We start from the raw sequence: 24,715 nt of genomic DNA, 5'->3' as shown, positions 1-24,715 counted from the left end.
CCGTCGACCAATTTGCTAGCTCCCATCGAGAGAGAGAGAGAGTGAGAGGGAGAGATGGGGGAGGAGAAGGTGAAAGACGAGGCGCTGCAGATGATGGGCATGTTCCAGGTGCTGCCCAGGCTAGTCGTCTTCGATCTCGACTACACCCTCTGGCCCTTCTACTGGTTCGTCGCTCTCTCTCTCTCTCTCTCTCTCTTCCCAATTCCTCTCTCTCCCTTTCTTGTTCTTCTTTTCTTGCGGATTCTGCACGTATATATATATATATATTTCTGTGCCCTCTGGAAACCTTTCGTCATTTCGTCATCGTGCCCATCGCGAGCATCTCTGCATGAGATTCTGGACAAAACCCTCCTTTCGGGTCGAGTCGTCGCGACCGGACGAGGCGTTCGTGGGATGAATAGGGTTGGTGGCAAAATGGGAAATTTTAGCTCTTGGACGCTAATCCTGTTGGTGTTTTTGTTTCTGTGGATGTGCATGGGTTTGGGAAGATGGGCAGGAGTAATTTGATATCGGCATCGGTCGTAACTTGTGAATTAGTTTCATTTCTTTATCTTGATGTTTTCTTCTTTGAATCTTTCGGTGTTTGAGCTTCATGTGGTTTGGTATCAGCACCATTTGTATTCTGTAGCTTATGAATTGATTCTGATACATTTGCAGCTCGTTGAACTGCGCACCCTTCTGCAGCTGGAAGGTCTTTTTTGTGTTTCTGTTTTCTTTTTCCTTTTTCCGCATTCATTGGCTTTCTTATGGCCTGAGGGTCTTTTCGAAAGTACAATACAAAGATTTGGTGAATCCTGAGTGCTAGGCTGCCCTTTGGTTTTCATTTGATTTGATTTGCCTTTTGCATTGTGAGTAAAACGTTTTATAACTTGCTTGTTGCGGTTTCTTGCTAACGACCAGCGAATGTCGCTCCAAACGCGAAATGCCTGCTCTTTACCCCCATGCTAAAGGTATCCTTTCTGCCCTGAAAGACAAGGGGATCGATGTTGCCATTGCTTCGAGATCACCAACTCCGGATATAGCCAAGATTTTTCTGGAGAAACTTAGCTTGAAGTCGATGTTTGTTGCCCAGGTTGGTGTTTAGAACATAATTGTATCTACTCTATGCCGTCTTCACTGGTGTACATAGTGATTAGAGCATCAAGGAATTCACCTCAGTACTATATCATACACTGTTTTTTTGAACTATGTGGCTAAATGGTGATATTTTCTTGGTCAAGCTAGCTATAGCATTTCATTGATTCATCTGGCATGGGTGACGCAGATAATTACATGACTTTTTTCTCATCAAAGGTCGGACAAATTTGAGACAGAAATGATCTTAATCTGAGAAACTTAATCATGATGAATGGGATTAGAAACAATTACTGAACTGTCTGGCTAAGTGGCGGAAATTTTTAGTCAACCAGACGTGTCACAATATGTGAGAGATCTTGTAGAAGTTAGAGTTGCTGTTGGTTGAATGGAGTCCAGCCAATACGCATGCTTATCCATCTGGGTGTCTAGAACTATATTTCTTTGTTTATAGATAAGGAAAATTTCTAGATGCAAGGGGATCCTCTTGATCTGAAGCTTTCATGTCTTCAACTTGGTTCATTTGATTATTAGATTATTACACAGATGAACCCAACCCGTAATATGAACCATAAAAGATTCAGTTTTGGGCATCTCCACTCAAATAAATTTAAGATAGACTCTATCTATGTTGAGATCAGTCAATCATAACAAACAAGATCAATCAATGAAATTGATATTGAACCGCATGCTGACTCAGTGATTTTTTTTTTTTATTTTTGTGGTCAGACATAGTAGGGCATTTCCACTAATCTGTCAGCCATCTTTGATGCATTATAATCAACTGGTATACTTTTCATCAAAGGTCGAACAAATTAAGGGTATATGAAATAATAACATGCCAATTGTAGCTTTAGGAGAAATGCTTATGATGTTACCCTTCCTATACCAGATCATGGTGGTTTTGTCAAGCAATCATAGTCCTGTCAATTGTTGCCTTAGGAGAATTTGAATGATGTTATACATCCTCTACCAGACAATGTGGTTTTGTTGCGCAGTTGGAGTTTGTTGCTCTAGATGAGTTTGGATTATTCATAGTCTTTGGCTCACCTTTTTGGATTCAGATATGCTCAATTTTCTTTTTGCAATTATTCAGGAGGTTTTCTCTAGCTGGTCACACAAGACTGAGCATTTTCAGAGAATTCATTCAAGGACAGGGGTGCCATTCAGCTCAATGCTCTTCTTTGATGATGAGGATAGGAACATTGAAGCGGTAATTCATTAGTTAGACTAAATGTTTATTCCTGTTTTCTACATCATTTGTAGAGGTAGCATCTTGAACGATAAGTAATTTTTGGTTCTTATGGCTTTTATGGCGGATTTTCAATGACGCGATTGGTTCTTCATGCTTATTTTGTGGAAGTATACCTTTTACTTTTGCAGGTTTCAAAAATGGGAGTGACAAGTATTTTGGTAGGTAATGGTGTAAACCTTGGAGCATTTAGACAAGGGCTAGCAAAATTCTCTGAAAATTTTAATACAGTTGAGAAGAATAAGCAGAGATGGCGCACAAAGTTCACCAAAGATGCAGATTCATCTGAGAAGAAGTAAAGGAATTAAATGTAAGGTTCTGTGTGGATGGACTCTATCTAGAATGTACCGAAATGGCGACCAATTATACTTTACAACTGCATTGCAGTGTAAGCTACAATATTCCTTTTGCTGATAGAATAGACGAAACAGTGCATTTTTCCCTATTGATTACTTTAGATGGTAGTTTCCTCCTCCAACAGAAAGTTGAAAGTAGCATATCGAATGGTGGACTATTCAGGTGTGAATTTCGATTGAGTACTCACAATGTGGAAGTGCAAGTGACTGTAGAGTCATTTTGAGTTTCTCCACAATGTGCGACGTTTTATGGCATTTGCTTACCGTAGATAGTCCTTTCTTTGTTCAAGCTTAAAATGGTGGGGCAGACAACAACTATCTCTTTCAGTCAAGCCGGCGACATGCCTCGTTACTCTAATCCTGCTAGATAGGTTTTCTCTTTTGCATATCAATGCGATTTCTTGATCTATAGAAATCTTACACCATAGTAACAAAAGGGGATAAAAGCTACTTGTTTTGAAAGTGACAGATTTAAAATTGTGAAGTCCTGGTCGGAATACCACTTTGATCCAACGAGTGTGCCCGTGTGCGCATGTCCCTGTATACAGCGACTAGCAGGTGTCGACATTCATGATTAACCTTGAGCTGCCTCTTTCGGTTCATCAAAGTGCAATGAGCAATCTGTCTCTCTGCTCTTATGGCCATTCTATTGAAAAAGAGAGAATCTTGGTCTTGAAGCCTTGAATCTGTACCTATTACTCATTCTACGCGTATTTATAGATCCTAGTAAAAATGCAACTTATCGGAGGTAAACTGGCCTTGCCTTCGTTTTCATCTGCAAACTTATTCATATTGCTCGTAGAAAAATGTCACCCTGGCGACTTTGATCCCTCGTTCACTCTTTGATAAGAAAAGGCAATGTCTTACACGGAAGAGCAAATTTGAACATTCATCAACAAAAAGGTTCGGAATTTCGTACAAAGATGAGCTACTTTTCCACATTGTGACTAATCAATAGTCCCATTAACAGCTGAAAATAATGCAGAGCTCTACTGAATTACAGCTTATGCGAACATCTGAAATTCGGCAACCTCCCGTTCAGCCTGCCAAGATTCTTTGAAGATGCAAAATCCAGTTGAGGAATGTCGACAAATACATTGTTTCGTAATTGATCATCCTAGAAAAGAATCAAGAAGATTTTAATTTACAGAAACCATACAACTGCCAAACACCACTCGACAAAAGTTTAAGAAAGAAAGAATGATACTATTGCCGCAGATAGACAAGTACAAAGATATTAATGAAAAGAAAAGAAAGCAACACTCATGAGAATCGGGTCAGAATATCCGCAAAGATCATTTTCGCTGGTCTTTTGATTGGGATTCCAAGAAGTAGACGTCCCGCTAGTATCTCAATTTAAAGTGCCTTCACGCCGTCTCCACAATAAGCAATTGTTCAAGTTCTTCCCTGCGCCGTTCCAGGTCCTAAGATGGTAAAAGATACAAGTTATGAGCCCAAATACACCGTAACAAGCAATAAAGGCAGAAAAAGAAAACAAGGCTGTTAATGTGAAATTAGCCAACTAAATGTTGACCCTATTTTAAGCAAGTTTCACTTTTGAAGCCAGCACAGAAGACAATAACCAAGACTAAAACCAAAAGGAAACCTTGCGCTTAAGTGCTTGTTCAATTGAACTGATCTGCTTGGCATATACTAGACTCCGATGAAGTTACGTTGTGGTTTCAGTGGCAGATTCAATCGTGTTCGCAAGTTTCAATATGGTCAGGTCAGCTTCTGAATGCAAGTGCTAGAGGAAATTAAGCATAGTAGTGATCATGTATAAAATAAGAAGTGATCATCCGCAAGTGGAGAGACCACATATGATGCCAATGCTACATCTAGTAGAAAGATCACAATGACTGCCAATGAGCACTAACTATAACATTGTTTACCTCCAAGTCCTTCACTGCCTGCTCCCTTGATATTTCTTTCTTCTGTCGAGAGCGTTTCAAGAAGCCTATGCACAGAATTCCCTGTCAATCAATACCAAAGCAAAAGATTAAGCATCACTAAATTCCTCGGATCCAAATGTAATGGAAACTACAAAAGTGTGTTTATCCAGTCCACCAATAGAATCACATTCTTCATCAGGTGTTCTTAAACCGTAATTTGGAAAATACATGACAAGATCAGAAGCTGCAAATAATTGTCGTGAAAATGAAGGGCCTGTGGACTAACTATATTTGGCGAGATGTCTTCATCCCATAACACTACGGGATTTTAGTTTTCTTCTCAGATTAATTTGGGTTGCACAGAGGAAAAACCAAGGTCAACTTTGACAACAATATAATTACATCTTCAGGCATGCTAAGTGAAGCTACAACTTTGCTGCACATCATTTTTCAGGACCCTACCACACATGCTCAGGAAATCCTCTGAAATTATTACAATATTGGACTTTGAGCATATGATCACAACCAGTTCAGAGCAATAACCTTACCGAAACAACATATACCACACCACAAGCAAGGAGCATATAAGCTGCAATATTCTGAAGGAGAACAAGATCTTGCTGCTCCTCAGTATAGTTTGGGAAAGCTCTTGTCATCACCGCAACACTGGACAAAAAGGGACAACTATTTCAGAAGGCAAGTTATAAAAAAATTTTAACCCTAAATTTTACAAATGAGGTTCCCGGAACTTTCATATCGCAAACTAGATTATTCGATGCTTGAACCAAAACCATGTTCTAGACTGGACAAAATATCATTTTAAACTTGATATGTCCGTGGCTATATCAACCAGAACGCAAGTACAAATTGCTAGTATTTCATATTCTGATTGTGTGAAATTGATGACTGAAAGTGGGTCAATCTGGTAGGTCCATAAGACGACTCAAAGGAACCAAGAGGAGATAAAGGAGGAGTTTTTAACAGTACATACAAGATCTGCAGCATGCCCCTCCCAGCCCAATATTCCAAAACCTGAAAAACGTTCACCAAATTTGCTCATTAGGCAGGGCAGAGAGGGTACAAGCTCCAACAAGAACAATAACAGAAACTAAGAAGACAACAACTCATCTCAAGCATGCCAAGCAGCTAACAAAGTCCAGCAATCGATCTTTACTGGGAACTTTCTACTCTATGAGATTTGTCATATTGACAAAAGCATAGTCAGAGACTGGCAACTGGCAAGTGCAATTCTCTCTAGAATTTCTACACATTTTGCACGGGCGTGTCTGAAACTACAGTTCAAAACGCATCCGGACGATCCAAAGAGGAAAAACCAAAAACCAACCTTCCAGAATTTGACAATGAATCCCCACTCCGTCTCGGCGAGCACCACGAAGAACGCTATCAGCACCGCGTAACACCGGAATATGCCGTCGAAGACCTAGACACGACGACCCAGCACGACCATTAGATTCAGATAGCAATGAGCAACACGGCGCGCGCGCGCACACATAAACGGAGAGAGACGGAGAGACAGAGAGAGGGTACGTCGTATCCGTTCTTGAAGGAGCGGACGGCGGAGAGGACGTTGACGGCGATGCAGAGGATGGCGCAGATGGAGGTCAGGACGCTGAAGCACCGGCAGATGACCAGGAAAGGGTCGGGCCTCGCCCGGACCCTCCGGCCGCCCGACCCGCCGCCGGCGCTCCTCTGCGGCTGCAGCTGCGGGTGCGAGTTCTCCCCTCCCTCCGCCCCCTCCTGTCTCGCCATCTTCCTCAACCCCCCCTCCTCCGACAAAAGGATCTCCTGCAGCTCCCTACAAGAGCTCGCCCCTCACTCAACTGCTCCGAACCGTCACCATACGTCGCGCTCCGTGTATCTTGGGCTCCGGCTCACCGCCGGCGATCTTGGGCATGAGCGCGTGTCGAGCTCCGATCAAGAAAGCGAAGAGCTTTCTGGTTCGTAGCCGTCGTCGTCTTCCTCCTCGAGCGAGCTCGTCTGCTTCAGAGCGAAAAGCAGGATACCTTCACCTGCCATTCAAGGAAACTGAGGGAAAGCAGTTGGGCAACGGACACGTGGCGGTCGCGGGACCGGGGTGGAACTGGCACGTGGCAGTCGGACACTGGTGAAAATCGTACTCTACGCTTATCCACTAAAATTAAACATGAAAGTTTTGGAGACTACTTTGCACGTTCGCATTTATTATTCTCGTGTCCCCATATACAAAATAGAAAATATCACAGAAAATCATGTGCTATACCCACTAAAATTAAACATGATATTTGCGTTGATCGAAAAGTATTTTCCGTTGACCAAATCATCTTCGAAAGACCAAATAGATGAAAATCTTGAAAATACTTTCCGGGAAAATACTTTCACCAAAACAAGCACACCCTAAAACGTCGATACACCCCGAGCTTGTCTCGTGTCACCAGAAATCACGAAACTCGTGCCCGTGTGACAAATATACTCTTGCTTAAGTTGAAATCGGCATGTTAAAGGAGAAAATGTGATGTGGAATCATAATAATGCGTCAGCAGCTAATGTGGCGAGCACTTATTTATTCAGATATACTTACAAATTAACACATGTCAATTGAGTTGTAAGCAAATAAAGAAAAATTGTAAGTACGATTGTTTATCTCCTCTCCTCCTCCATCCATAACAATTGTTCCGCTTGGCCGTCCATTGAGTTGAGAATCAAGCTCAATCGTCTCCACCAGCCAAGTCTCCACAACCTCCATCCTCGATGCCCGCCACCTTTCCATATCCATTGCGTCGTTCCCTCCTTCCACCCTTTTATGCCGCACTTCTATTTACCATCCTTCTCTCTTTATCCAAGCTCATTATAATTTGTGTTTCGGCCTAATGCTGTTGTCGGGCTCGTCGCTGGTGGCAAAACTCGATGCGGCGTTGAGCTCCATGTTGGTCGACAGTGCCGCCGCTGGTCCAAGCGTGGAGTCGTGCCTACAGATCTGGCGATGGCGGCTCGTCCATGGCCATGAGCCTTGACAGAAAGGTCGAAATTTAGATGGTCATGGATGAGCCTCGGCAACTGGCAACATTGCGAGCTTAAAAAGCAGAATGGACAATAGTGGAATAGAGGTCGTGTTCGAAAAGATGGTGTCTACCACAAAGACAATATTGGGGTGGCTCGGCTTAGACGCGTAGCAGTGGTAGGCCTAGATGCAATGTCAACGACTCCTCGATTGTGATTTTGGGGGGAGGGTCACGTTGATCAACCTCAAATGTGGTCGTGGATGGAGGAGGAAGATAGAGAATGTTAAATATGTTTTGAATTTTATGTACTCGGTCCGATTGATGGCTCGACCCGACATATTTTTTGTGCGACCCGAAAGTGGAGAGAAAATTGAGATTTGGTTTGTGACGCGGAGGGTTGGGCTGATAGGCTCAACCTGGAGCAAGCGAACCAATGTCTCGGGGGATTCGGGGGCTACGCCCCCGAGGAAATTTTTTTGGGGAGCACTATTTATACCGCGGCTGGATTTTCTCATTGATGTACAGAGAGAATTTTGTTTTCTGAGAGTTTTGTGAGCCGTGAGCTTTTGTCGTTGTTTCGACTTCTGAAAAATGTACTCTCCTTTGATTATAGTGGAATCTTCTCTTGCCTCGCCCGTGGACGTAGATCACGTTGTGATCGAACCACGTAAATCCCTGTGTTCTGTTTTTGTTTTTCCGCATCTATTTCCAACAACAGAGAATAATCATATATTTTATTTTTTTTATTTAATTCGAGTAATTGGACATATGTTAATTTGTAAGTGGATCTGAATAAATAAATGCTTGTCATATTAGTCGCAGAAGTCAGATCCACGGAGGTCAGGCTCCAATGTGGCTGTGTATGGAGGAGGAAGATAGAAAATAATCATACTTTTTAATTTTTTTTATTTGATTCGAATTAATGGACACATGTGAATTTGTAAGTGGATCTAAATAAATAAGTGTTTTTTACATCAGCTACTGATACTGTGATACCACGAATATATTCACCAAAGCCACATAAGATTGCAGTCAGTTTTGCTTGCTTGCTGTTGTCCACGTTAGCTGCCGCGTAGAATTTTTGACAACCGTCTTGGATGGAATTGTGGCGGAAGATATATTTGTTACATTGGTACAAGTTTGGAATCTTTCGTGCCATAAAAAAAGAAGAAGTTAAGGTGTTGGTATCACATTGGCCATAGTTTAGGCCCTTTTCGGCATTCTTTAAAAAAAAATAAGATTCATGAGCGAGACTCCAAGGTTTCGTATGAATGCAAACCATAAAATTGACCCTATCAATCGATACCTTCAAGATTCTTTCTCCTCTTTTCCCTCTTATCTATATACTTAGTTAAACGTGCGTTTGCGCTCCCGGTTGTCCTCTGTCTCTTGCGAAAAGTAAACATAGGTGGAAGAAAAATATGTTGTACACACGAATGGAGTCCGATGAAGTTGAATGTCATCGTGCAATTTCAGATATAATCTGACATCATTATTAAAATTGCAAAGAATGTCGTACATTCATAATTACTGTCATTCTAAAATAAAATAAAATAAATTGTATTGAAAGTCCTAAATCAAAGTGCAATTTATTACTAAAACTTTTAAAAAGCGCAATCGAGTTATAAAACTTATCACCAAAATGTAATTAGATTCTAAAACTTTTAAAAAGTGCAATAAAGTCTTATAACTTGTCAAATTGGTTCAATCAAGTCTTTCCTTTTATTACACTTTTCAAAGTTTTAATACTCATTTACACCTTCGTGATAAATTTTAAGACTTAGGCAATATCGTCTTGTAAGAACGCCTTCCAACTCACTGCACCACTTGCTAATGAAAACACGTATTCCGCTAATGATCTATGGTCATCCAAGTCACCACCGTGATCCAAATACACATAACCTGTGGATTGCACGTTTTAAAAATTTTAGTACTCAATTACACTTCCGTGACTAGTTTTAAGACTTCGAAAACACTTTATTCCTCAAAAAATTATGGATCACAAACAACTAATTGATCGGCCATCAGAAGCCCTAATTCGGCTACTTTAATTATGAGAGGCCAGTCTTCTTTTTTTTTTTTCCGAGAAGTCGATTGTACAAGAACTTCCCCACAACCAAATATCAAAAGTCAATCATGATATAACTACCCATGAAAGAATTAAACGAGTTAATGAATCTTCAATTTTTATGTAGTTAGCAACTTAGGGCATATTTGCTAACTGGCCAAACAGTGCCCGATTCTATTATTTTGTTCCCGAAAACAAAAAAAAAGCAAAAATCCGTTTGGTAAATTTTTTATTTCCAAGCACAAATTTGTTCCCAGAATCAATTTTGGAATAGAATCAAGAATAATAAAAAAAGGTTGATTATTGATTCTAGGAACAAGAATCAGAAATGGAAAAGATTTTTTTTTTTTTGTCTTCTTCTTCTTACCTGGCATGTGGCCGGTCACCGATGGCCGACGACTGGCCACAGGCCAAGGCCGGTGAGGGCTGGACCCTCACAACTTGGGCGAGGGCGGCCCTCACCAAATCTGGTGAGGGCTAAACCCTCGCGGCCTGGGTTAGGGCCGCCCTCGATCCAGCCCTCGCCCTCACCGACCTGGGCCTATGGCCGATTGCCGGCGCCGGCGACCTGGCCATGGGCCAAGGAAGAAGAAGAAGAAAAAAAGAAAAGAAAAAAAAAGAAAGAAATATTAAAATATTTAAAATATTATTAATAAAAAAAAATTGTGCGATTATCAATCACATTTCTGTTCTTTTTCTATTCCAGAAATAAAAATTTTGAGCAGCTACCAAACGCCTTCAGATGCTTAGAAATTATTGCCGGGAAAGGAATAAAAAAAATCATTTCTAAGCAAAAATTATTTCCGGGAACAGAATGGTTACCAAACGCACCCTTAATCTTTTGATTAGTTAAATATTCATACATGACTAATCACTTTTATATACACTATAGCTTTAAACATGTCAATATTTTTTTTTCCACAATGCAAAAATGTCCAATATATCCTCAAATGTGAAAACCAACAATACTGGCAAAAATATACATCAAGAACACTAGTGGTCAACTATATGGTCACATCTCAAGGATGGATTTCAATGGGAAAATCATCACAAGAAAGAAGAGAAAATCAATAAGAACACATGCCACGCAACAGAAGACAGGGAGACAACCTGAAAATACCAGATGTTTTGAGAAGAAGATTGCCATCCCCAAACAGTGAATATATCATCAGGGAGACTACATAAAGTTCTAATAAGATAGATCTCGTGAAGCCATAAACGCATCCAAACACCCTTCTCACGCGTCAAAAATATCCCATCTTCATTTACATTTGGGATCATGACGTTAGATATCAAAGGAGACGAGAACAAGGTATCGAAGAATTTAGCTCAGTATGGCAAAGACTGAAGATAATCCATGAAGAGGATACCTTGAGAGGCCTTTGCTCCATTAGTGTCTCTGACTACACTCTTACATCCTCAGCCTGGAAGCGGAACCCATCAAGGACGAATGACCAAGAAGTGGTCAGAATCCCACGAGAGACCTCCGGCATGACAAAAAGGAAGTAGCGCAATAGCGAAGGGGACTTCATCATCAGCATATGCTTTTTCTTCCCATTCGGCCATCGGAGCATTTAAGAAGCATCCTCCCTCTGCAGGTCACTCCACAGGCAAATCGCCTATAGCTATTGTAACCAGCTGCAATATAGTAGCACTTTGGGCGGATGTCTACCTAAAGACAAGCACATGGTAAAAGCATATGCCATCTCATTGAACAAAGATGTAAATGAAACATGCTGTATCGAGATTTTGGAAACTGGAGCAGCAAGGAAAGGGGGATTAAGGGTTTACATGTGTGCCACTAATCATAATTGAAAGAAAACCAACAATAGAAGGACTTTTCAGAACTCTTATCAACATCAGCAGATATGAAAGGGTTGATTTTATAGGCACCGTTACTGCATATTTATGGATTTTCAGAAGAAGAAAAGGTGGTAGAAAGATCTCCTCAAGCAAAAAATGTTTGACTATGTACCCGGCAAAGGATTGAAGTGTCGTCTTCATGGTAAAAGTTAATTGGTAACCTATAACAAATGAACTAACGTGTCCAACTCATTCACTGTTAGAGAACTAAATGACAGCTTCACTACCAGCAAACCCACTTAACCTCAAGTGAGGAATAACTTACTCCATGCCTGGAGAAAATGGTAGCACGCTCAGACGCTATGTACAATGTGAGTCTAATCTTGAAGCCTTAGCCGGTTAAAGAACACCAAGAAGTGATATTCAGGGGCCCAATAGACAAACCCAACGACAGGCCCCCCTTTAATGTACTGCACGGAAAGACATCTTATTGTTAGGAGACTTTGAGGAATTAAAGATCCAGTGACCTGAACAAGATGGAGAAGACTATTAGAAACACTAACCTTCCCGTCCAAAATAACCAGCTCACCGTCCACCCATCTCGGATTTTGAAATCCAGGTTCAGCAAGCCTTCCCTGTCCTTTGTATCTAGCAATCTGAATAGTCATAAGATAGGCAGCTTTTCAATTTATTTGACAAGAGTCATGAAAAATGAGGAATTGAGCAGAGTAGCACTTCAGATCACAAAATAAACTATACCACTCCAAGTTCTTCTGGAATGATTCCTTTATGGGGAAGCTGATATCTTTTACCAATCTTAGCACGGAATGCCACCTGTTCAAAGAAGAGGATACAATGTAAGTTAAATAATCTTAGGAAAAGATGATCAAACATTGAAGTTAATTAAATAATCTTAGGAAAAGCTGTCTACCCCAAGCACAGTAGCAATATCTACGACATAAATTTATGAGCTATAAAAAATTATGAACAAAAAGCAGGCAATTATTTCAACTTATTATAACCTTCCACTGAAGTTAAGCAAACCGTTTTCGCAAACCTTTTTTCATTGTTGAAAGTGGATGGTGGGGTCAATTACTGCAAAACCTATCTAGACTAGCTTCATTTGACTTTGATGCATAGTCATCCTTTATGACTTTACGGGCTATCATTATATCAATAATCCAAACTTAATACATGATCTCAACATGAAAGATGATTACCTTTCCAGCTGGCACATAGCGATCTCCTGTGAGTTTTAAGGCTTCAACATATTCGTAAAACTCGAGTTCTGTTCGATCCTTGGTCGGACCATCCTCTTGCCAGTGTCCAAATTTACGTCTCAAATGAATGACCTCTGAGGAGTAAATTCCATGTGCACCAATGTACAGTCCTGACAAATAAGATTGTATAGGGATATCATCTATTTTTACTTGCAAGTAATGTTTTGACCATGAATGACAATCCATACTAACTAAAGAAGTAAAGTACCACTTAGAGGATCAAAAGAAGTTGGTATTTCAATGCGATTAAAGGTTGTTGATCCAGAAAGGGATCTGTGATTTTGAGCTTGGCTGAGAGTGAGGCTTATCAATTCACCGACATCTTTTAGAACCTGGACCATTGAAAAGCAAAATTACTAGATATCCAAACCTCCAGAACCCAAAAGAAAGAAGAAATAAAGGATGGAATTACTCAAATTACAAGTTTACACGACCTTCATTGGTATTTTCTCCCCACCAATGAACTTGGCAAGATCAAGCATAACTTGGTCAATACTACGACCACTCCGGAACTTAGCTTCCCTACCCACGGAAGACTGTTTCCTGCCGCTGGAGTCCTTTCCACTGACATCCTTAATCATCGAGAAACAAAATGAAGAACGACCCTTTTTCTCTAGGATTGCTGGCACTCGAAGTAAGTCTTTTGTAGGGACATTGGTAGAAAGTTTCTGCACAAGGCCACCAACAACAACTTTAACCGCAAACTCATTTGGCCCTTCACTTTCAATAACTCCAGGAATCGCATCCATTTCCACCTCATCTCTCTCTTGATCACTTTCACTCTTGACTTCATCTTCAGCCTCTAAATCTTCAGTGTCCACATCATCTTCTTCCTCTTCATCCTCCATCATCTGCTCAATCACCTTAGCTATAAGGTCCTTGTCAACTTTCCCTGGTGCTGTAACTTTCATAACCTTGACCCTAACACCAGGAATCATATCTCTCAGAATATTCTGAAAACCAGGAAGTTGCTCAGAAAGATCAGAACCATCTTCCCTACCACTACCATCCTCATCATCTTCTGTAGTGGCAATGACGACATCATTTTTTCCCTCAATTGAGTCTGCTGGATTAGTATTGCTTTCAGAAACAGACAACAAAGAACCTAAAGGAGGATCTTGAATAACTTCCCTCCGCTTCAAGTACACAGCCTGAAAATCAGGTGAATACCTTTAAACACACATGCAAAATCAAGTGTCACAGTCTAGCTAGCAGAAAATACTCCACATACTAAATTTACTGAGATATGAAGTTTCAAAAGTGGAGTCAGGCATGAGTTTCATCTTTCAAGAGAAAACACAAACACAATGCACATGTAGGCATGAAAGAAAGCATATCCTAAGGACAAAAGCAGAGGCATGTCCAAGAATCCAGGCAATTATGCTATTTAACACAATTAATGGAATACAAGCAGAGCATATATGGCATTTGGATAAATAGAGATGTGCCCAACTAGATAAATAAAGCTATTGCCAAGTATCCTTATTCAAGTAATAATAGAGGATGTTAAAGGAATTCCATCCAAGGCCACCAAAAGAAAGTTATGAGCAGTTTTTCCCATTATGTCAAACTGTCAAGACTAATCAGGGGTAGCTATTATTATTTAGTCAGAAAGTCCTTAAGTGACAGTCTGTGGGTTTTTCCCTCACTTCAAAGATTCTCAGATCCCGGGCAGTAGTTGACTATAGTCAACAAAATATTATTGTTTTGATAAGTCCTCTCTGGCATTAATAACAACAAAACATACCCTCAGGTTGCCTCTTACTAGCAATGACATTGTCCACACACCACAATTGATATATTCAGAAAAATTTACCTATTTCTATTCTGTTAACATCATTATTTCCAATAAACATCACACACTGCGTCCATAAGACATATCCAGATATTATTTGCTCTAAAAATAAGCTTACTTTTGACATTTTAGGAGGGCAGAGCATCAATAAAGATCTCCAATAAGGCTTCTCCCCCCCCCCCAAAACAAAAAAAACAGAAGAAGACAAAACCTATCTTAGCAGGAAAAGCGATCTTGACAACCTTTTGGATTTCAATAGCAAGACATTACAACATCAAAGCAAAGAAAATGGCACCATAATTCTGCATTCAGCCAACCACTCTACCACTGAGCTACTGAGGAACAACAGGAGATTAGATCTCAGAGAGTTGCCCAAGCATGCCAAGGGACGGCGCACAGAGACACAGAAAGAAAGAGAGAGAGAGAGAGAGAGAGAGATTCAAATGAAGAACGTTTGAAAAGAACTGTCACTAAGAGCACATTATCTTGATCTGATGACAAATACCCAGGCTACAGATATACCTAAAAGGAAAAGATATACCTGTTGCTGGTATTCGCCTTTCTTGTCCACCTTCAAGAAAACTTCAAACAAGGGAACACCACGTGCGGCTGTCACAAGTTGCCTGGAAAAATACTATATTCAGCAAACACCAAAACGAAGAATTTCACCAATAAACCAGTAGGTGTACTCCAGAGCTATAGCTGGCTGACAGCTGGAACGACCACAAGCAAATTGCTTCATATCTAGAATAAATCTACAAAATGAGTCAACATGGAGCTCATTGTTGATTAGCCATCGCTTTTTATTATAGTAGTTGATTAGGAAAATAGAAATATACAAATGCAGACAATTTGTCATCTATAGAAAATTTCCTCATAGGCATGGATACTGCAAAGCAAATTACCACTGGGAATCTAACCTTGTTATTCGATGTTTCATTTTGCACTGTTATATAAGGCATGACAAGATGTCAGTCGCTAATACTTTTAGCACAGCATGTATCAGTTATCGGACCTTTAGATAAATGGACGTTGACACTAACTATTTGAGGGCTCTTTTTTGCAGCTTAATCTTGACATACAAAAGGAACACTTCAGTATAGATTCCTCCCCCAGTGTAATTTACACATGCAAGCAGCCATGGCACAAGAGTGCATCACAACAACATTCGGATACTATTGCAATCTCAAGAAGCTCTCACTTAAACCTGTTTATGAGCTCACATAAATACAGGTTTGTTTAAGCATATTCAATGGAAGGAAAACAATGAAATAGTTTGGATGAAAAATAGGCATTCAACATCTTGCATTCAAAAAAGCACCAGATAAAGCCGTCAGCATGCTTTTCACTCCATAATCAAACCTAACCTAATCTGACAAGACCATGAAGACATAATGGAAGAAAAGCGGAACATGGACATTGACCCTACTCTTGACCAAAGCATTTAGGCATCAATGGTTGACATTCCCCAGAAACTTGGTTGACGAAAAAAACCCTCAAAGATACAGGCACAAACTGTCTCCACTTAACAGATTATGATACATTTGAGACACTCAAAAAGACTAATATCAGAGACTACCGACCTCTCAGCTTTGTAGGAAGCAGTTATGAACTCACTGCCAAGGTTCTTGATAATTTGCTCAAGGCTGTCACTCTTAAATTAGTTTCAGCATCTCACACGCTTCGAATCTTTTTATCCAGGCATCAAGTGTAAAGTTGACATTGACAAAGCCTTTGATCATGTTTATAGGAATTCCATTCTCTTTTCGGAGAGACATGGATTAAACAAGTTTCTTTATAATGGATCAAATGAAATGTCATTCTCTATGTTGCCTTTCACCAATTGCTCAACCCACCTCCATCACAGCCCTTCTTTATAATGAGAATCTCTCTCTCTCTTTCTCTCTCCACATAAATGTAAGGGGCTAGTCAAGGAGGACTGGAATGACAGGACCATAGTTGACTCTATCACCTCTGGCAAAACAAAATTATGAATCTATATATATATTACAACCTCTAACAATGTGGCTCAAATAGAAAACTTAACTGACAAAAATGATAGATTGCGAGGGTTCGAGCCTTACGCCCGAGAAAGCCTTTTTTCATTCAAATAGTTTTTCGCTTGGAATCAGACATAAATCACATGTGATGAATTTGACGTTAGAAAATAATACTTTTAATTATACGAGCTTACCGAGGACTGTAACTCCTTGCCACATATCTTCCATGCTCTGCAGTAACACGAATTATTATACCATATGGATCATATGTATCATTTGAAGTCCCAGACCACCATCCCACCTATAAGCAAAAACCATGAAATAACAAAGGACATAATGCCATGAGGATGCAAGTATAATGTATTAAATGCTTCAGCAGACACGATAGAAATCCAAACCAAGGTAAGCTGAGAGTTAATCAAGAAAAAAATACAACACAAAGTCTAACTACTTCAATTGCTAATCTTGGGCACTCAAGGTTGAAAAATGAATGAACATGCAAGAATTTGTAAGTGTGAAAAGGATTGGTTTTGTCACCTTATTGAATCTCAACACATGGTTCAGCATACAGAGGCTTGGGCAATGATTCGAAGACAAAGGGAATATTTTGTCGAAGCATAAAAAACAACTAGCACCGACAAAAGTGAAAGTTTGGCCTTAGCCACCAACTGCTTCAACTGGCAATCCCTTAATCTCAACCATCGCACCATTTTCGTTTGCTTTTTTTTTTTTTACTAGATTCTTTTGTGCGATTTTACTCGTCCTCTCTAGTCAATTAGAAAATTATAGGGCTACAATTCCGCTTCGCTTCAATTATTGCCCGAAGTGAAAATGGAAAAACTCGATAATAAAATGCCCAAGAACTCAATCTTCTTAGAACCTTCATCCCTACTTATTTCCTTTCCATATTACCATTGCTAATCTCCTCCACAATGTCTTGTTATCCAGTCTTAGAAATACTGTTCTTCTGAGTTGTTCAACAGAGTTCATCTCAGGAACTACGATGAGGTGATAATGGATTATGGCACCAGATTATTTTTAACATTTAAAAAAAGGAACTCGATGATCATTTTAGACAGAGATTCATCAAACGAGATACGAAGCACGATCATAAACTATCACAATATATATACAATCATAAACTATCACAATATATTTATCGATATATCCAGAACTATTATGTAACAACGCAAGCCTTTCCCAAACTCCAGCATACACTTCTAGGTGTACTAAAGAGTATTGCACTTAGAATAAGCAAAAGCGTGTACCAAAGAAACCTACCAATCCAGTACCAGCATTATCTCGCATAAAAGCTGCATCCTGATAACGTTCTTCATTTATGGCACTCTGAAATTCGAAACAGAAAACAAGAGACAACAAAATGTTAGTGCTGCAGAATAATGGAATCAACAAATGATTCAGGGAAGTCCAAGTTCCTACTTTCAGGCAAGACATCACTCTGCCAACAGTGTCACCGGTGGATGCAGCTGCAATTGCCACCTTAAGCCTCCCGGCTTCTTCATAATCCTCTTTGAGCACAGCATTACTTAATTGTGACTGTTAAAACAACGTATAAATTTAAAAATTTGACTATCATTTAGGATAAACATGGTTAAATTATAAACTAACTAAATCATTCGAGAAAAAAGAATCCGCAGTAGGAGACATGTTTGTAATACGACCTCCAGGTTCAGTCAACTCAGGAAGTCTCTATTTCTTTTACCACCCTCTCGTCATTTCAGATGTCCATATGGTAGACCATAGTAGTAAATTGTAATGTTAAATATGTCATGTGGGAGACTCTCTAGAGAAGACAATATTTTAATCCCTCTAGCGAATCTACAAAATCATAATTCCTGCGTACTTTCTGGCTTTTCATGGTCATACTTTCTGGTACTTTGTCAACATGCGATCGACATCGTATTTATCAAACTATAAATAACACAAAAAGAAGTCGTAACCCTTAGCAAATCACACTTTCTGATAGTTTATTGTCATGCCATTGCCATGACATGGTTTATTGTTCATACTCTCACAAACTTCACCTGTTTCTAAGTTCTTCCACATATCGAGGATACCGAATGTCCTCCTCGTTCCTCCACAACCTAACACTCGTGCACCATAGGTCCAAATGACCCTTTGGGGGTAGCCTACAACTGTATCAGGTTGCCAAGAAATTGACAGCCAAAGCCCTCCTTCGGCAGGTGAAGTTCGTTTCCATTGAAGTGGTTACCTTAGAATCACCAGCAAAGACATGTCTATGCTCTTTTCAATGGGTGCAAAGCATCTGATCAGTGTAAATCAGATGCTCATAAAGCGAAGGCAACAAGAAAAAACGCATGATAATTTTCAGCAACCGGGTTCAAATTGCCAGACTCCTTCTTTTCCAAACTTAAACTACTGCATTTCATGGATTAATCGACTCAGTGAAGAGATGCCATTGAATACAGTGGCCCCATTAGAACTTTTAACAATTACTTCACGTTATCAAACATCAAGAATCCAAAACAGACAGCAGAAAATTTAACCAATTACCCAGATTACACTTTAAAAAAGAGAAATTTGTTTAACATACACATGGTTTCTCAAAAAGCACAAACATACAAAGAGGAAACAACCAGGAACCTTCAATATCGAAAGCAGACGCTCTTGCCCGTCGATTTCCTCAAAGTGCTGCTTCCACCGATCCCAATCCCAGCTCTCCTCCCCATCTCCCTCCGCCGCCACCCCCTTCCTTTCTCCCCGCACGGAGCCGCCGCCGCCGCGGGCGCCCTCGGGCTCCTTCGCGCGCGCGTTCACGTAGGAATCGAACGCCCTCGCCGCTGATTTCAGCAGGCCCCAGATGGCGGAGTCCCACCCCCACGGGGCGGGGTCGCCGTCGCCGCCGTCGCCGGGAGGGGAGGGCGCGCCCTCCGAGGGGTTGCTCCGGCAGTGGCAGAGCGCGGAATCGGGGGCCCTGGAGAGCGATTGCGAGGGGAACAGCGCCGACGGCGGCGGCGGGGAGGGGCTGAGGGACCCCCGCCTCGCGGACGCGCAGGTCGAGAGCCGCGCGCCCGGGAACATCAGCTGGTGCGGGCTCGGAGGCGCCGCCGAAGCCATCGCCGACGCTCGATGCCTCCCCCGCGCACAAGTTCCAGAGAGAGAGAGAGGGGCACGAGTTCTAGAGAGAGAAGAGGCGGCGGAGGAGGCCGACCGGAAGGCGGCGGCGGCGGCGGCGGCGGTGGCGAGGGAGAGAGAGGAGCGACGATGATGCTGACGATTCGGGCCGAGCAGTGACCATGGAAGCTAAGGAAAAGGAAGATAAGGATGTTTTTTCTTTTCTTTTCGACATAGGTAGGTTCCTCTGATGATGACGTGGAATTTTCCTGCCTTTTGTTTTTCTTTTTTCTTTTTTGCCTCTTGGGAATTTTCGATGACCGTGGATTTTTCAGACGCCAGCCAGAACACAGATTCGTTCGTGGTGGGTATTTTTTTTCATGATTCGTGCGTGTGGCCGATGATTAAATGGAAATTTACAAGCGGAATACATTCGACAAAATACATTCGTTCGATGTTTGGTAAGACTTTACCTAGCAAAGGAAGTAGCTACAACCGCCCTGTCCCTCCCCATTGTCGTTTTTTTCTTTTAGAGGGAGGTATGGAATACCTTCTCGTCTTTTGACACCGAATGCACCTAGTCATCATATTTCCCGAGACGTGGGAGCCGCCTCTACCTCCTGTTGTTTTTACGTCCCCGGAATATCGGGACCTAAGCCACAATTGGAACACTCCATCATAGGGTGTTTCCCTTCATTGACTTAGGAGCCTTTTAACGACCTGCTCAGGTTCGACAAATAGAATATATCGATAAAAATATGACGTGAATCAAACGAAATAGTATGATTTAGTTTTCCAAATATGATTTTATTTTATCGTAAATTTTCCATCAATTATTGAATCTAACGTACGGTGTAATTTTTTAATTTGTATGTACATAAGAATTTAGATATCATTAGTGTCGTTTCGCAAATTGAATACTGGTTTGGCTTGTACATATAAATTTTGATTTCGTGTATAATACATAATAGTCTCTGACTTTTATTAACGTGCAATATCATCCTTCAACTTTTAATTCCTATGATATGGTTCATGAACTATCCTAAACATTCATGTAACATGAGAAAAGTTAATAAAAGTCCCCGAGCTATCACGAAACATGCAAATACTTCATGTACTGTTGCAAGACGTGCGATATAGTAAAGGTGTGCATTGATCCCAATCCAATCCGAAACTGGACTAGGCTGAGTTGAACAGACCGGTTCTGGGTGGTTCTTGAAGGGACCGGTCCGGTTCCTGTATCCACAAAAAGATTCGGACCGGCCGGACCACTCGGATGGCCAAATATGTCATAATTTTTTTTTATTTTGAAGTAAATCCTAATTAGTAAATAAAATTTTCTTTTAATGTTGGGAAATTCCCACTCATAGAGAATAGAAAAAAAAACCGAAGAAATCACCTGTTCTTAGACCAATCCTTGAACATGATCAAATCAGTTAGTCTTGTTTGGTTTGCTTCCAAGATCGGATAGGCCAATTCTCGATTCCACAAATAGAAAATCGACCCGGCCCAATTTAATTCTAAGTTCCAAGATGGGAACCGACCCACCATAGAACCGATCGCCCCGACTATATAGCCCCCAAACAATCATGTAAGAACAGTTCAAATGGAACCGCCAAAACTCCTTGTAAAATCAGAACACCTAAACCGGTTCTTTAACCGGTTCACGTGTCGACTCGGGTCAGATGAACATCCCGACCTCATCCTTTGTCGTCGTCGAGGATAAAACGTTAACGGTCCCTCCACATTGTCCACAACCAGTCTCTCTCTCTCTCTCTCTCTCTCTCGCAGAGCAACGACGATGGCGGTTTGCTTCTCTCCTGGCATACACCTTCAAATCGGAGGTACTGCGTGATGCTCGCCTGTCCTGCTAACACAAAATTAGTTCTTCTATTGCACTTGAAGATTGAATTTTCTGGTGGTTTCTTGTTTCCAAATTTTGGCAGGGTGTCGTCCTCTGGCGAGCCAACCATTGAAGCTCCCCTCGACGGTGAGTCTTCTTGATCTTAGTACCGGCTATGCTTTCTGGGTGCCTTTTCATTTGGATGGTTTTCGCGAACCCATGATCCTGCATCAGTGGAGGTGCATCGGTAGGATCTTGTTTTCCGAAAGAATAATGCTGGGTGTGCTAAGAGGGTTCACGGAATTTGGTTTACCACCCATTCGTGCTTGGATTCTAAACAACCCTTTGTTCTGCCGCACCCGCTAATAGTGAACTTAAATTCTGCAAAGTTTCGTAGTGTGCCTGGCGTTGCTCGAAAAGTAATCCTATCATCTGTTGCGTCCTTTTCATCAAGTTAGTTATATCCGACACTTCCACGGTCAATCATGCACTGCTCTTGGATCATGTTACATGGGGCGTTCTAGTGAGGCCCGAGGAGAAAAAAGTTTTCGAGGGTAGACGGTGAACATGAAGAGGAAAAGAGGGTTTAGTAGCCTTTATGCGAATGGCGGGCTTCTGTATGGTCAAATTAATAAATGGCGTCATAAATCTTAACTGATACTGCGGCATCTTAATAGATAAGGTTAAATACCATATGGTCAATGCCGGATGATTTAGAGTGAATTTGACTTCATCCTGTGTACCAACCACCGATTTTGTTGATGGCCCTCCACATCACTTTCCCTAACTCTGCAGTCAGCTTAGTGAGTCTGCCTATGTACCTTTCTGTTGTTTATTGGTTCTTTGGCTGAATCTGCAAGTCTAGTCTGCTCATGCACACGCAATGTTTTTTTTTTGGTAAGGATGTACACGCAATGTTCATTTACCTAAAATTTGGAAATTGACCATGTTTCTGCAATTTTTGTCACCTGGTTCTTGTTTGTCTGGAAGATTGGCATTGGTTTCTGAAGGATACTTCTATAACCTGGAATATAGAGTCTTTGAGCCTGAAACAACCGATTGATAACTGTTTGTAACTTCGTCCGATGAGGCTTTGGTTAGGTAATTTACAGTACATAAGCAGGCAGAGCACAAAGATCCCCAGCTCAAAATCTATTGCCTCAAGAAATTTACTTCATTCTAAAGAAGAGAGCACAGCTGCGAACTGTTGCATTTCCGCACTGTCCGTCTTCATCCAATAGATGGAAATAGAGCCAGTGAGTGCAGCCTCCAAAATTTAACTACCATTACTTACTGATTAGTTCATCCCAACCAATCTCTCATCATCTTGGAAAAGTTATTTCTTTTTAGCCTAGGAATGTTCAAGAAACAGATAGCAAAGGCTTATGTTTTCTGATATGCCATGACCACATGTGATATGGCTTCTACGAAGTCCATGGCAACTCAGATGGTTGTAGTATCTTAGTGAATTGGCTTTCTACTTGTGGCAGAGAAGCTTCAAGTGGCACAATGGAAGAAAATCAGGTTTTCAACTCCAGTCAGTGAGATGTAGCGCATGTTGGGAGGTTGCAGTACCTTCTAGTGCTGAATTGGTATCATCAAGTTCAGCCACTCTGGCAGACCTATTCAATTCTCATGACGCCGTTAGAAATTTTAAGCTTGATGTTCCACAATTTGCCACAGATACCCTAAATGGATTAGTTATCGCAGATCTGGACCCTGCAACAGCGAAGCTAGCGATTGGGATCCTGGGTCCATTTCTCTCGGCTTTTGCTTTCCTTTTTGTTGTGAGAATAGTAATGTCATGGTACCCGAAACTTCCTGTTGGGAAGTTCCCTTATGTAATTGCTTATGCTCCTACGGAACCACTTCTCATACCAACAAGGAAGCTGATCCCTCCCCTCGGTGGTGTTGACGTGACTCCAGTTGTTTGGTTTGGACTGGTCAGCTTTCTGAATGAAATACTAGTGGGTCCACAAGGACTTCTTGTCCTTCTGTCTCAGCAAGTCGGCTGATAAAATTTTGTACTATGAACGTATATGATAATAGATGAATTCTTTGTTCACTTTTCTCGTCTTTCTTTTTCCCGGTCTGAGCTATCCTGCTGCCTTTTCTTGTCATGTATGCATCGGCACTAAAACCAGACATTTCCAAATGGTAATTACAGCATTTTGTTGCCCAACTTTCTGGTGAGCTTTTACTCTGAAAAAACTCATTTCACGGTCAGTGTCTCATACAGTATTCTTCTGAAACGATTGAGTGTTAGAATATACTCAAAATGTCAAAGTGACACATAACAAGGCATGACCCAGCTGAGCCTGCTCAATGTCATAAAGAGGAACTAGACAGGAGCCAACTCTACCTCAGAGAGCCTCTAATCCTCAAGCTTGGTCAGTATGTATTGACTTCTCATGCTGTCACTGAAGTTCCAAGAACAAGAAACTCTGAAAAGTAAGTTTTCTTCGGGAAGACAAGAAGAAACTAGAGGATTCAAAGTATTTGTGGTTTCTCTTGCAGCACTGCAGACAAAGTTTGCTCACTTTTCCCCATTGTAGCATAAGGAATGGTTTGGTTCTTGCTCATTTCCCGGTGAAATTCTGGTAAAAAATATCTCTTTGGCATGAATCGGAGGAAATGTGCAATTATGCTGCCATAAATCATACAATATACACAGATTTCATTCTATTAAACTGGCAAAAGACTACACACTTGCATGTGGAGAAAAATGAAAATAGTTATGGAATGGAAAAATGATCCAGTTAGAAAAGATATATTTAGATTGTTGAAAGGATGAAAGTACCTAAATTGAATTATACAAAGTGCTTGTAATTATCTCAATTACTGTAATATTCGGTTTTATCCATTTTAAATAAGAAACGAATACGGATCTTAATAACTTGCAGGAAAAATTTATGATTATTGTGTGGTTTCTAGTTTTACAAAATAAGAATGATATGGCTTCAAAACCTTACTTGCCCCCAAACAATTATGTAACACTGCACATAATTTGTACAGGTAATAATGTAACTTCATCTTTAAAGGCAAAATTTGTTTAAGAAAATAACAAAAGCATATATATATGACCTTTTGACCTTATGACCGCTTACATGTCTCTATTTTGGCAAATACTATTTAAGTAAACCCCACAGTAAAAAGACCAGATTGCTCCTCCTTATAAACTCATTTTGGCATCCTGTTTAGATTCGGACGGTTTAATTTTCACCTAGTTTTGAGCATTTTGGGCGGTTGCGACAAAT

At 40.8% G+C, this 24,715-nt stretch overlaps 4 protein-coding genes across 9 annotated transcripts; 2 read left to right on the top strand and 2 right to left on the bottom strand.

Annotated features, from left to right (window-relative positions):
• LOC115684285 (uncharacterized) lies at positions 1-2,771 on the top strand. Its single transcript, XM_030609026.2, has 4 exons — positions 1-164; positions 901-1,072; positions 2,171-2,287; positions 2,458-2,771. Exons 1-4 carry the CDS (start codon positions 55-57, stop codon positions 2,623-2,625), a joined length of 567 nt encoding a protein of 188 aa, XP_030464886.1. The 5' UTR covers positions 1-54; the 3' UTR covers positions 2,626-2,771.
• Positions 2,772-3,697: 926 nt separating this feature from the next.
• LOC115684284 (uncharacterized) lies at positions 3,698-6,587 on the bottom strand. Its single transcript, XM_030609025.2, has 6 exons — positions 6,123-6,587; positions 5,920-6,015; positions 5,566-5,606; positions 5,123-5,240; positions 4,575-4,655; positions 3,698-4,106 (listed from the first exon to the last, which is right to left on the bottom strand). Exons 1-6 carry the CDS (start codon positions 6,342-6,344, stop codon positions 4,050-4,052), a joined length of 615 nt encoding a protein of 204 aa, XP_030464885.1. The 5' UTR covers positions 6,345-6,587; the 3' UTR covers positions 3,698-4,049.
• A 4,180-nt stretch (positions 6,588-10,767) lies between these two features.
• Positions 10,768-19,662, bottom strand: LOC115684311 (protein EXECUTER 1, chloroplastic). Of its 5 annotated transcripts, none has more exons than XR_008814562.1 (12): positions 19,124-19,662; positions 17,960-18,076; positions 17,801-17,866; positions 16,714-16,820; positions 15,061-15,142; positions 13,159-13,875; positions 12,933-13,056; positions 12,665-12,834; positions 12,204-12,278; positions 12,008-12,100; positions 11,770-11,914; positions 10,768-11,665 (listed from the first exon to the last, which is right to left on the bottom strand). XR_008814562.1 is itself a non-coding variant. In XM_056303383.1 (11 exons), the coding sequence occupies exons 1-11, from the start codon at positions 19,616-19,618 to the stop codon at positions 11,822-11,824; spliced, it is 2,139 nt and encodes a 712-aa protein (XP_056159358.1). In that variant the 5' UTR covers positions 19,619-19,662; the 3' UTR covers positions 10,768-11,821. The 5 variants fall into 5 exon arrangements, 2 of the variants coding, with proteins under 2 accessions (XP_056159358.1, XP_056159359.1); XR_008814561.1 differs by having other exon boundaries at positions 10,768-11,313; XR_008814563.1 differs by having other exon boundaries at positions 10,768-11,309.
• A 1,683-nt stretch (positions 19,663-21,345) lies between these two features.
• On the top strand, positions 21,346-23,523 carry LOC115666955 (protein COFACTOR ASSEMBLY OF COMPLEX C SUBUNIT B CCB3, chloroplastic). Of its 2 annotated transcripts, XM_030588600.2 has the most exons (3): positions 21,346-21,459; positions 21,562-21,605; positions 22,949-23,523. In XM_030588600.2, the coding sequence occupies exons 1-3, from the start codon at positions 21,417-21,419 to the stop codon at positions 23,471-23,473; spliced, it is 612 nt and encodes a 203-aa protein (XP_030444460.2). In that variant the 5' UTR covers positions 21,346-21,416; the 3' UTR covers positions 23,474-23,523. The 2 variants fall into 2 exon arrangements, with proteins under 2 accessions (XP_030444460.2, XP_056159299.1); XM_056303324.1 differs by lacking the exons at positions 21,346-21,459; positions 21,562-21,605 and adding an exon at positions 21,776-22,714.
• The last annotated feature ends 1,192 nt before the right edge of the window (positions 23,524-24,715 follow it).

Source organism: Syzygium oleosum, unplaced genomic scaffold (genome assembly GCF_021117445.2).
Source record: "Syzygium oleosum isolate NSW1041296 unplaced genomic scaffold, Sole_v2.1 Sole_v2.27, whole genome shotgun sequence".
Lineage (NCBI taxonomy): Eukaryota > Viridiplantae > Streptophyta > Magnoliopsida > Myrtales > Myrtaceae > Syzygium > Syzygium oleosum.
Note: the sequence above shows the minus strand (reverse complement) of the source record. Positions and strands in the feature narration are given on the sequence as shown.

Bases quoted from the DNA above. Each gene is read 5' to 3' on its own strand.
- LOC115684285 (XM_030609026.2), top strand. From the start codon at position 55: ATGGGGGAGGAGAAGGTGAAAGACGAGGCGCTGCAGATGATGGGCATG. The intron at 165-900 runs GTTCGTCGCTCT...GCTAACGACCAG, and splicing joins ACCCTCTGGCCCTTCTACTG to CGAATGTCGCTCCAAACGCG. The intron at 1,073-2,170 runs GTTGGTGTTTAG...GCAATTATTCAG, and splicing joins AGTCGATGTTTGTTGCCCAG to GAGGTTTTCTCTAGCTGGTC.
- LOC115684284 (XM_030609025.2), bottom strand. From the start codon at position 6,344: ATGGCGAGACAGGAGGGGGCGGAGGGAGGGGAGAACTCGCACCCGCAG. The intron at 5,241-5,565 runs GTATGTACTGTT...CTTTTTGTCCAG, and splicing joins AGGGGCATGCTGCAGATCTT to TGTTGCGGTGATGACAAGAG. The intron at 4,656-5,122 runs GTAAGGTTATTG...ATTGATTGACAG, and splicing joins GTGTGGTATATGTTGTTTCG to GGAATTCTGTGCATAGGCTT.
- LOC115684311 (XM_056303383.1), bottom strand. From the start codon at position 19,618: ATGGCTTCGGCGGCGCCTCCGAGCCCGCACCAGCTGATGTTCCCGGGC. The intron at 13,876-15,060 runs GTATATCTTTTC...CCTGATTTTCAG, and splicing joins AAGGCGAATACCAGCAACAG to GCTGTGTACTTGAAGCGGAG. The intron at 11,915-12,007 runs GTTAGTGTTTCT...CTTTCCGTGCAG, and splicing joins TGGTTATTTTGGACGGGAAG to TACATTAAAGGGGGGCCTGT.
- LOC115666955 (XM_030588600.2), top strand. From the start codon at position 21,417: ATGGCGGTTTGCTTCTCTCCTGGCATACACCTTCAAATCGGAG. The intron at 21,460-21,561 runs GTACTGCGTGAT...AAATTTTGGCAG, and splicing joins CATACACCTTCAAATCGGAG to GGTGTCGTCCTCTGGCGAGC. The intron at 21,606-22,948 runs GTGAGTCTTCTT...TACTTGTGGCAG, and splicing joins CATTGAAGCTCCCCTCGACG to AGAAGCTTCAAGTGGCACAA.